This window comes from Leptonychotes weddellii, chromosome 1 (genome assembly GCF_054177405.1).
Source record: "Leptonychotes weddellii isolate Sample4059 chromosome 1, ASM5417740v2, whole genome shotgun sequence".
NCBI lineage: Eukaryota > Metazoa > Chordata > Mammalia > Carnivora > Phocidae > Leptonychotes > Leptonychotes weddellii.
The window spans coordinates 56,659,604-56,670,840 of record NC_138369.1 but is presented as its reverse complement, the minus strand read 5'-3'; the positions used below and the strand labels follow the sequence as shown (position 1 = coordinate 56,670,840).

General features: G+C 51.0%; 1 protein-coding gene across 4 annotated transcripts in view; it reads right to left on the bottom strand.

Moving 5' to 3' along the window:
• Window positions 1-11,237, bottom strand: part of ITGA9 (integrin subunit alpha 9) — a 333,129-nt gene that overhangs the window by 68,388 nt on the left and 253,504 nt on the right. For all 4 annotated transcript variants that reach the window (XM_081824368.1, XM_081824372.1, XM_081824364.1 and 1 more), the window contains 2 exons: window positions 8,920-8,999; window positions 1,139-1,228 (listed from right to left, as the gene is read on the bottom strand). In XM_081824368.1, the coding sequence (XP_081680494.1) occupies window positions 1,139-1,228; window positions 8,920-8,999 (170 nt within the window). The remainder of the gene's footprint in view (window positions 1-1,138; window positions 1,229-8,919; window positions 9,000-11,237) is intronic.

Here is an 11,237-nt window from a genome sequence, read left to right as displayed (position 1 = left end):
CCCCCCCCCCCCCCCCCCCCCCGGCCAGGGACAGGGTTTGGTTCAGTCTGCATTCTCACCATACCTCTGATGAGACAAGTAAATAAACCACATAGTTAAAAATAGAGCCATGAACAGAGGCAATCTATGCTAATTTGCAAATATATTCCACTGATGCCTCCTGTCTGGAGAACGTGAGGAAAAAGGCCCAGAGTGCAGGAAACATTCAGAGGCTCATTCCGGCACCCAGCTGCGTGTGAGCTACTGCAGAATGACTCCTTCTGCAACGTATTAACCTTGCTGCTTCTAGCCAAGGCTGGGACCCAGAAGAACTTGAAGAGTGAAAAATGAGAAACTGTGAACCCCCAGAAAGTTCAGCTCGCGTTTGGGGCAGGGGTTCAATGGGTCCTCATTTGATCTAAACTAATTGTGCGAATCCTTTTTCCACTATCAAAGAGGTATGTGCTCTGTTTTTTGAAGTCAGAAACAGGAACTGAGTTCTCATTTTCCCAGGCCTGGGCTTTGGCTGAAAATCGCCCAAGCTGTGTCGGGCCCCTGCAGCCTGCAGCCCTGCCTTCCTAGGCCAGCGGCACTGAGCAGCCGTGGACTTGACCCAGCACATGCTGTGCCCCGTCGTCCTCCTTCCCTGCCCACCTCCGACATCAGGCAGAGCTGCCGCTGGCTCTGCAGAAGGGGTTAACAGAAACATGCAAGGCCAGCCCTGGCAGTGTAGCTAATCAGAAAGGCGAGCTTTTCTGCAAGGCCACCAGGGCCTTGGGAGACATCTGGCTGTAACTTCTGGCCCGGCAGCATTTGGCTGAGATTTGAATCCCAGGAATCATGGCCCTCTGGAGGGGTGGGTGCTGGGCATATAGGCACATAAAGGTGTACAGAATGCTCAAAGACATTCTGGGGCTTAGCCTTGTCATCAAACTTCTTGTGCCACCCAGCAGGTGGGTGGGTAGCTGGGAAAGGGGAGAAAACAAGGCGGGAGGAGGGCATGAGCTGGTAGCTAAAGCTTTGCCCTGTGTTTTCAAAGCTGGGAAGAAGGGGAACTGGGAGGCCAGAAACTCCTGGCTACACGTGCAAATACAAGAAAAACACGGCACTCCACCCTGGGGCGCCTCTGAGATTTGGCGACCCAGGACCGGCTACTCACGCAGTGATGGATGAGTCCACTTCATGCATCAGCGGCACGGTCAGCATGAGGCTGTTGTCATGCAGGGACTCAGAGCGTTCCACGTTGCCACTGCACGGGAAGAGAGGGGTGAGTGCTGGTCAGTGCTGGCTACCCCGCAGCAGGCTTCATTGTTCCGTGTTAGACCTCAACCTGTCACTCTCCAAGGGCCGGCCGTGCACCTGATGCACCCTCGGTTCTGTTTCTGGTGCCTGTGCAGGGGCACGGTGGGCACTCTGTTGTCTCAGTTGTGATCCCCTCCCGAAGACAGGAGTACAAGCAGTGGGCCGGGGAGGCGACCCCAGGAGACACCAGCAGGGAGTGGAGAAGAGACAGGGAAGGGATGAAGGCAAAAAGGGCATGTAATCCAGGAGGTCAGTGCTCTGGGCAACTGAGTTTGGACTCGCTGGAGACATCTGGGAGGCAGCGTGGAGCACACCTCTCGGTCTTCCCATGGGAGGCAGGACTTTATCCACGACTGCTGAGATCTGCCGCTGGGGGGCAGGGAGCATGAATTTGCTGGCACTCATACTATGCACCCAAGATAAAGCCTCAGCAGAGTGGCAGGTGCTGGGAGCTGGGAAGCTGTCTGGGGGGTGCAGGGGAAAGATGAGTGCTGAATGGTTATGGCTGGGCACCAACAGCACGTGCCACTTCTAGAAGTGCTTGTTTCATGAAGAATGGACGGCAAGGTTAGGGCCCCGCAGCTGGGAAGGGGTTTGCTGGACTTGAGCTGCCATTTCCCACTTGGAGGCACCACCCGCCCTCCACGGACAGCCAGCCAAGCCTGGGAGAGAGGCCCTGACCAACCCCGTCATCATAAAGACCAAGGGAGCTCCCCTATAGACTTCTGGCTGCAGTACGTCCAGAGACAGGCATCCCCTTTGGAGTGAGAAAGCGGAGAATGGGGACTGTTGGGGTCTTTCTCGAAAGGGGAGTGCAAGGAAGCTGCTGCTGTTGGGTGGCTGCCTTGTGCCAGGAATACCACACAGCATGGTCTCACCGGGTCCTCAGAGGAACCCTAGAACGGTGGGGGATTGCCTGCCTCTGACAGGTAAGGAGCAGCTCACATAGATCAGGGAACTTGCCCAAGGATCCATAACAAACCAGGTCAGTCAGACTCCCAAACTAGGGCTTTGTCCTTGTGATTCCTTCTCCAAATCTGATACCAGATTTGGGAGGTTGTTGGGGGGGGGGGCGCGGGGAGGGGAGGGGAGAGGAAAAAGAGGAATAAAGGGAAGAGGAAGAGGAGGAGAGAGAAGACCTAGCTTCCTTTTACTATTTTGATACATTTCCAAGAAGACTGTGATTATTATTCCGTGGAACTACTGCCTTGGGAAAAGACAGGGCCGTAGGGTGCAAGCTGCGGGAGCCAGCACTTCTAGTTGGTTCTACCACATGGCATGTATGTGGCATCCCAGTTGGAACCAAGTTCATCCTCCAGGGGTGGAATGTAGTGGCCCCAAGAGCCACTGAGGTTTGGGTACAGCTCCCTGGCCCACTCCCTGACCCCCTGCAGAGTTCCTGCCTGCTCCCTGCCCTCCCACTGCCCCCACTGTCTTCCTCTCCCACCGGCAATTGCTAAATGCAACAATACTTAAAGAGCAGCTCACATCCCCTATCCTTCTTTCTCCTATTGTTCTGAAACAATGGTGCTCTGTGACTCTGACCCCTGACTCCTCATCTGTCTTCCGCATATGCCGGGACATCCATCACTCAGAGGGCAGTCTGCAGAAGCAGCAGGGTCAGGTGCCCACCTGGCCTGATTCCCTTGCCCTTCCTTCCCCAGGGAGGCAATAAAAGCCTGAGCATCGCTGCTAGAGGCAGATCAGAGGTGACTATGGAATGGATGGGCCCGGTAACGCCCTGGCCCGCTCCCTCCCCCCACCCCGCCGGGTCTGAGTAATTGGTTCCTGATGGAGGCACCACCCCTTGCCCTGCCATTTGTCCAGCCACCTGTGGCTGCTGGCAGCTCAGGCCCAACAATCTCATCTGTCATCAGGGGACTGCTCCAGACCGACTGAAGCTGAAGAGTTGAGATACAGAGGCCAAACATCAAAAGGCTTCCAGCCACTCTGCAAGCTCGTGACTTGGGATGCGTTCCCATGGTCTGCAAAGCCAGGCTGCTGAGAGAGCTCTGGAGGACTGTTCAGGCTCAGCTTTACGTCCTCCTAAATCCACCAGTAGGCAGGAGAGCTTCAAAGGGTGGTGACGGGGAGGACGAACGATTGATACTTTAACTGTGGCTTTCAAGATAAGGAGCTTTAAGGATCTTTGTGCCAGAGCAGGGAGTCAAGTGCTGGGGGCCGCCCTCTGGGGCGGTAAGACCGGTTTTCACCAACATTTGGGAAGAAATGAGTGCCTGAGATATTCTGTGGCATGTTTAACATATAATACAGCTTCCTTACTGTCCGTGATTCCAATGTTAGAACATTCTGCTAATTATTTAAGCTGCCAATACTAGGCGTCCCCTGATGCGACATAGCACTCTTCGTGCACATAAGGGGATGTTCTTGATTTTAGTAAGTGATTAGCATTTTCTTATGTGCCCAGCGTTGCATCTGATAAATAGTACGTGCTCAACAGAAGTTTGCTGAGTGGAAACGCGCCCCGTATAGAGCCAGGGAGTGCAGATGGTGTCTCTCTGCCTTGGCTGCTTATTAGAATCACCTGATGCAACTATTCCACAATCCCAATGCCCAGATTTCACCCCAGACCAATCGATCTGAACCTCTGCAGGGTGGACCAGGGATCGGTGGTTTTTAAAGCCCCCCAGGTGACTCCCATGGGCGCCGCCGGTGTCTACGGCCGTGTGACTCTAACAGATAGCGCTTTCACCCTGGTGGTGTTGGCTCCCCCTTCTCTTGACACCACTGATTAGCCTTGGGCGGGGTTGGGAAGCAGGTGGAGTTTCCTCTTTCCCTATCACTTATTTCCTGCCCCAGCGTTCCTTCCCAGGAATATCGGCGGCCACAGGTGGGGAGGACCCAAGAGAGCACACTAATGGATCTGCCCAACCACAGTGAGTTTTCTGTGGGTCCAAGAAACAGCAGGAGAATTAAGGAACTTCCAGGTTTGATTGGCCATTTGCCTCCCTTTATGAAATTCAAAAAGCTCATGCTCTGTGGGCAAACTGTTACATGCATCACTTCCCTCTTCACAAACTTTCTGCCTCTGGAATGTAGTGCAGACTCTGAGGCTACATGGGCCTTCCATGGCCCAGCCCAATCTCCTCTGTCAGCCCATCTTCTGCTGCCCTGTATGCCCACCCCCCCAAGAGATGGCTCACGAATCCCCAGTTCCCCACAGTGCCCACCACCCACCTGGTTGTCACAGAGCAGGCTGACCTGTGTACCTTCTCAGCACTGTGCCTCTGTGTCTTCAGCCTGAAAACAGACTCCTCTGTTTAAATGCTATCTCCCCAAGGAGGCCCTTCTGGATTCTGGCAATGGGAATGAAGTCCACCTTCTCTACGCTTTCTATGTATTTCTATTAGATCACAGTCATGTTTTTTTTTTTTTTTTTTTAAGATTTTATTTATTTATTTGAGACAGAGAGAATGAGAGAGAGAGAGCACATGAGAGGGGGGAGGGCCAGAGGGAGAAGCAGGCTCGCTGCCGAGCAGAGAGCCCGATGCGGGACTCGATCCAGGGACTCCAGGATCATGACCTGAGCTGAAAGCAGTCGCTTAACCAACTGAGCCACCCAGGCGCCCCGATCACAGTCATGTTTTATGTGAACGTGAATTATGGGATCTTGAAACAGGATGAATAAGAAATAACCAAGTCTCACACGATTTCCAAGCTTGCAAGCCCAGCCAAATGTGATCTGTGTTGAAATGCTAGCACCCCATGGCAGGCCACCCTTGCCACGCTCGAAAGCTGTGCAGGATTTCTGAGCTTGCTGGGCTGTATTTGAACAATCACGGCTGTTGGTATTCACGCCAACTTTTTACATATGCTTAGTGTGTGTTCTGTAAGTTCAACCAGTGCTGAACTAAAAGCCAGAAAGCCATCAGCTCTGGAGTGGAAGCTGGATGCAATAACACAGGGTAAAGAAGGCCAAACACACACTGTGATGTACTGTGCTCTTATTTTTAGGAGAGAGAACATTCTCTAAAATATTTGTGATAATGCTAAAAAAAAAAAAAAAGCAAAATACAGAAAGCAACACTGAAGCCAAAATATGCGGTTGTGGCTGTGGATTGAAGGAGCTCTGATAATGTATGCTTCCAGCATCAGTCATCCCCAAGGGAAAGGGAATCTTAATTCTGTGAGCTTTAAATAACCTCGAGCCTGAGGAAGGCCTCAAATGAAAACAAAATTAAAGAGCAGTGGGAGATGAAATCAGAGTTTCTTTGTGTCTGCATCCCACAGACGTGGCTGCAGGCCACTGTCGTGCTGTACTTGTTGGGGACCGACCTGAGCTTCCCAGATGCCCAGAGGGGGTACCTGAGGGCAAAGCCATTAGTGAGGAGCCAGAACAGACCACAGAGAACTGAAAGATGCAGGGCTTGGGAAGAATCTCAGTCCAAGACTCTGGGGAATTGGTGTTTTTGTGAAAATTCAGGAATCACTCAGAGGGTGAGTACGACAGTATGTTCGTTCAGATGCACGTTTTGGCTGAGGTATAAGGGATGCCAGATTCAGAGGAAAGCACCAGATCAGGGTTTACTACGGCTCAGGGCAAAAACCCGAGATGTCATATCAAGGATGTAACAGAGCTGAGAAAGGAGGATTTCTGAGAAACAGCTTTTAGAGAGAGAAGTGTTGGGGGGGGTGCGGGGGGAGGGTGTCCGCCCTTTAAAGTACACTTCAGGGCACCTTGATCAGCACGGTGGGGTGGGGGGTGCTGCCCAGGGAATGGAGGGGAGGACTGCTGGCTTTCCTTCTCCTGGCCCAGCGAAAGAGAAGGGGACATGCAAGAATCCCGGCATTTCCAGAGACCGCCAGGGCAGAGGCTACTGAGTGGCGCCTATATGCGAAAGCCGAAAGCTGGTGTGAGGTCACCTTTGGTCCTGTCCCTGAGGGCACGGTCTCAGCAGCAGAAGTTGAAGGGGTGGGTGTCTGGCTGCAAGAGGCTGAGGTTGGAGGACAGGATGAGGGCCTCGCAGGCGAGAACCCCCAGCTGGGGGCTGGCTATCCAAAGGTAAGAGTCAGCTTGGAATACCCATGCGGCCCTGGGAGTGCTCCTACCGGTTAAGGGGAGTGAGCACTTTTCTATTTGACTCACACTTCCCACAGGACCTGCTGTGAGCCTGGTGGGGGCGGGGGGCACTCAGGAGCTCTCCCAGGGGAACTGAGGGGTGGGGTGTCAGGACACAGCAGCAGAACCACTGCAGGAAAGCAAGATTGTTCCTGAGAGAGAGGCAGGCTTCCCTTCTGCAGCTCGCCCTCACCAAAGGGAGAAAGCCTTCGCTTTAAACCAAGTTTTGATGATTGCAGGGGACACCTTAATTATAGTTTTGTGAATCTGTTGTGACACTTGAAGTGATGGCAGAGCTCTGCATTACCCAAGAGAGACCTGAGAATGCACAGGACTGTCCTAGACCATCCCCCTCCCCCCAAGACAAGGAAAAGATTAATCCCACCAAGTGGGCTTAAAGAGAGTACAGGACACAAAAAAGATGCTTTGTGATTGCCAGAGAATGTGTCACGCTTGCCGGATGAATGGGCACACTCCTGGCTCCCGCTGACGTTATATATTCACTTGCTCATTATCTATCCCCCTGCCCCCAGCACACTCGCTCCCCAAGAGTAGGGACTTTGCCAACATCTTACACAGTGCCTGGCTTGTGGGAAGGGCTCAAACATTTGCAGATTGAATGAGCAAAGCATGCCTGCCCTGGGCTAGGTCTTCTTTCCTCCCCTGTAGGAAGCAGTGTGTCTGCCTCCATCTCTAGACTGAAGCCTTCTTGAGATGGTTTGGGATGCAAGACTCGCTCTCACTCATCCATGATCCCTCTCAGCCCTGGCCTGGTCCTTTCCCCGTGGCAATCACTTGATGATCGTGCAAGGGAGTGGGCAGAGTGGTCCAAAGCGTGACTCCTTGCTCTCTCTGGGGGCCAGAGACAGCTGAGCCAGTGCCCCTGCTATTCTGTACAGCACATCACCCCAACAGGCTGGCCCCAACCTGGCTCATCTGAAGAGTCTGGGAAATGGCATTCTTTATAATTCAGAATGTGGGACGAGGAGCTCCTTCTCAGCTCCTGAGGGCATTGTCCTCCTCAAAGGAAGGCTTGGGTTGAGCACCCTCATTTCAAGGGTGACCATGCTGGTGGTGGTGGTGGGGCTTTAGTTCCATAAAGCTGAGCCCGTTGCTTCACTCTGTACCCCAGATCCTGAGGGTCTTTAGGTCTGAACCCTGTGCTAACCTTGTGACTCCACTGAACATCCTTCCCTGGTTGACTTTCAGCTCCTGGTTCCACTGCCTGCTCACCCAGTGTCTGGCCTTCCAGTTTCCTGGGCTCTATTATTAGCCATGCAGTTCCTCATTTTGTTTTCTCATCATTTTCAGTGGATCCTGCCTGACCTTGGCCTTCAGGGTGTTTGGTTCTGATCTCCAGACCACCTCTGGGATGGACTTAGGATTCTTGGCATGAAATTTCCTTTGGAGGTTAAGGTAATGATAGATAAGACACAATAACTGAATGCAATGCATGACCCTTGACTGGACTCTGGACCCGTGAAAAAGGGGCTGAAAGGTCACTGAGAAGACTAGAACTACTGGAACATGGACTATAGAGGAGATAAAAGCATTGTGTCAGTGTTACATTTCCGACATCTGCTGTGCTGGTTGTTGAAGAAAATGGCCTCACTCTTAGGAAATGCACACTGGGGTCCTTATAGGAAGGACACATGATTTCTGCAACTTACTTTCAGATGGTTAAGAAAAAAAAACTATACATTGAGAATGATAAAGTAAATGGAGGAGAGTGTCAGCATCGGGTGAGGCTGGGTAATGGCTGCATGAGACTTCCTTGAATTATGCTTTGCAACATTTCTGGTGAGTTCAAAATCGTCTCCAAATAAAAATTCAAATTACAAAAGTAGCCTTGGGTATCCAACCTACACCCCAATCAAAGTTTGCTTCTTCCTATTCACCAACCTAACTTCCTCTCCTTCCATCCTGCTGTCAGCCAAGCGCTACCCAAATGGCGCTTCAAGGCGCACGTGGATTCTGGCTGGTGGAGGCAGCTGACAACCCCTAAGGCCCTCCCGTGGCTTGAGGCCACACTGGAGACAGAGGGGCAGGAGTATGCTCCTGAGGGTAGAAGTCACCCTGCACGGTCCCCTGCCCTAACTCTCCCTCCACCCACAAAGCGTCCAGGACAAGCCCTCTCTCGAGGAGCATGTCTTGGGGCCTCTGACAACAGCCTTGGCCCGGCCCTCAGGCTGCTGTGCCCTCTCCCTGCATCAAGGAATGCAACCCACAGAGGAACTTTGTGAACTAACCAACCACGTGAGCTTGAATCAGAATCCTCACCTCCCCTGGTCTGTCTCTCCTTGGCTGTAAAAATCATTACCTCCGACCGGGATGGTCCCCAGTCCCTCCCAGCTCAGTCCAACCTGGCTAGCTGCATAAACACAACTGGACAGACACCAGCCCTGAGAGCTCCCATCCCAGCCAGTGCTCTGGGGCTCTGTCGCTCAATTGTTTCTTCCTCCTCAGCATCTGGAGCATCATCAAAGCGTGACCAGGGAACGTCCTTTCCTGTTCCCATAAATCAAAAAAAAAAAAAAAAAAGTAAAGCTCCCCCTTACCTCTGAGCAGTAATGATGAAGCTAAGGACTTCCTCTTCCCCAGACAGGTGGCTTGTGTCAAAGATCACGCTGAATTCGTACTAGGGGAAAAGAAAGTGACATCTGGCCTCAGCAAGCATTCCACACTTAGAAACACCACCGTCTTCTGCAGTTTATGACCTCTGGAAGCTCATTTGCAAGACAAGTTTTATTTTTTTAGGCGTATCTTTCTGGTTGCCAGGCCAGAGATACAGCTTTAGCAATAAAACCAAGCCTGGAGCGTGCTCTGTTGAGAGGCACGCTATTTTTCAGCAACTGAGGGTTTCTAGGAAGTGATATGTTTGTCTCTTAAACCAGGCCTTTCTAAGTGTCGCCCCCACACCATCTTCCTAATGTCTGCCACACCTGCGTACCATATCACCTATGTCATTTACTGTTACTTTCATTGCCACTCTTTTTGTTTGAAGACTACTTTTTTTTAAATTTTATTTTATTTAAATTCAATTAGCTAACATATAGTGTATTATTAGTTTCAGAGGTAGAGTTCTGTGATTTCATCAGTTACTTACAACACCCAGGGCTCATTACACCACACGTGCCCTCCTTAATGCCCATCACCCAATTACCCCATTCCCCCACCAGCAACCCTCAGTTTGTTTCCTAGAGTTAAGACTCCCTTGTGGTTTGTCTCCCTCTCTGATTTCATCTTATTTTATTTTTCCCTCTCTTTCCCTATGATCTCTGTTTCATTTCTTAAATTCCACATATGAGTGAGATCATATGTCTTTCTCTGACTGACACTCTCACTTAACATAATATCCTGTAGTTTCATCCACGTCATTGCAAATGGTAAGATTTCATTTTTTTGATGTCTGAGTAATATCCCATTGTGTATATATACCACAACTTCTTTATCCATTTATCTGTCAATGGACATCTGGGCTCTTTCCATAGTTTGGCTGTTGTGGACATTGCTGCTATAAACATTGGGGTGCAGGTGCCCCTTCGGATCACTACATTTGTATCTTTGGGGTAAATACCGAGTAGTGCAATTGCTGGGTCATAGGGTAGCTCTATTTTCAACTTTTTGAGGAAACTCCATACTGTTTTCCAGAGTGGTTGTACTACTTTAGCAGGAAAATTTCTATCATGAGCACAGATGGGAATCAGGATCACTTATCAGTAAGAGAAGGTTGTCATAAAAATAAATGAAAACAAAGCCCCATTGCATTCTGTGGCCTGCTGAGGGCTCTGAGCCTAAGGTCTACTCTATTTTGATAAGAGGGAGATTAGCAAGAGCTAGGGAGGTGTTGAAGACAGGATGGCGCTATGGGAGACTTTCTCCTGCATGTGATCCGGGAGAAAGAGTGTTGAATAGGTAATAACTGTCTCACTGTTAGAGTCAATGTTGTTTAGTGCAGTGTCCATGTTTGGCCTAAAATAATTTAAGGAGCGGCCTACAATCATCTCAGGCATTCCCCGTGGTGAGCATCCTATAACTTGGGGAAGACTGCTCTGAGCAAATGTTTTTCACCATGTACACACTGGGCATGTATGGGAATGTGGGAGGGACCCCCTGGTAGGGGTTACAGGGCCAGGCTTGACCACAAACTGAGTATGTGATCTTGGCTAAGACACTCACACTATTTGCCTTTCAATAAAAATTAGAGGATGGACACAATGCTTCTTAAGTTCCATCAAGCTCTGAGAGTCTGTGATTATTTAATATCTAAGTATTTGGGTTCCTTAGTGACTAATGCTAGGCACTGGTCTACCTTTGCAACACTGGATTCAACTGCACTAAATGTGGCCTGAAAGTAATGAACGCTGACCCATCAAATAGAGCGGACACCGGACATCGCTCTTGAGACAGAAATTTCTGTTGCTGCGGGGCTTGTCAGTCGCCAGGGAGGGTGGGGACATAGAGACAGGACAGGAAGCAGAGCTGGAGGACACAAAGGAAGGAAAAGTCAAGGGGACAAGAGTCAGAACTGGCAGGAGATCTGAATCAAATACTCTAAAGATCCAGGTGAGGTGAGAAGCCAAAATCGGAGAGGGGGGCCTGGGAGAACGGAAGGTCAGAGACTGGGCAGGCTGGTCGTGAGAGACAGAAACAGATGGCCACCAGAGTAAGCTGACGATGCAGTCATGAGGCTTAGCAGGCCGGCTGCAGCCTGATGAGCCACAGGGGCCGAGGCACAGGGCAGGGCAAGCTGGGCGTGGACACGGGTGGTCCCCGGCCCTGCTGGGTCACTCCTTGGGCTCTTTCTAAGGACTCAACCCTAGACCTCCTGCCTCCAGCTTTAGTGTTGCTCTGGTCTAAACCTCTGTATGTGGGA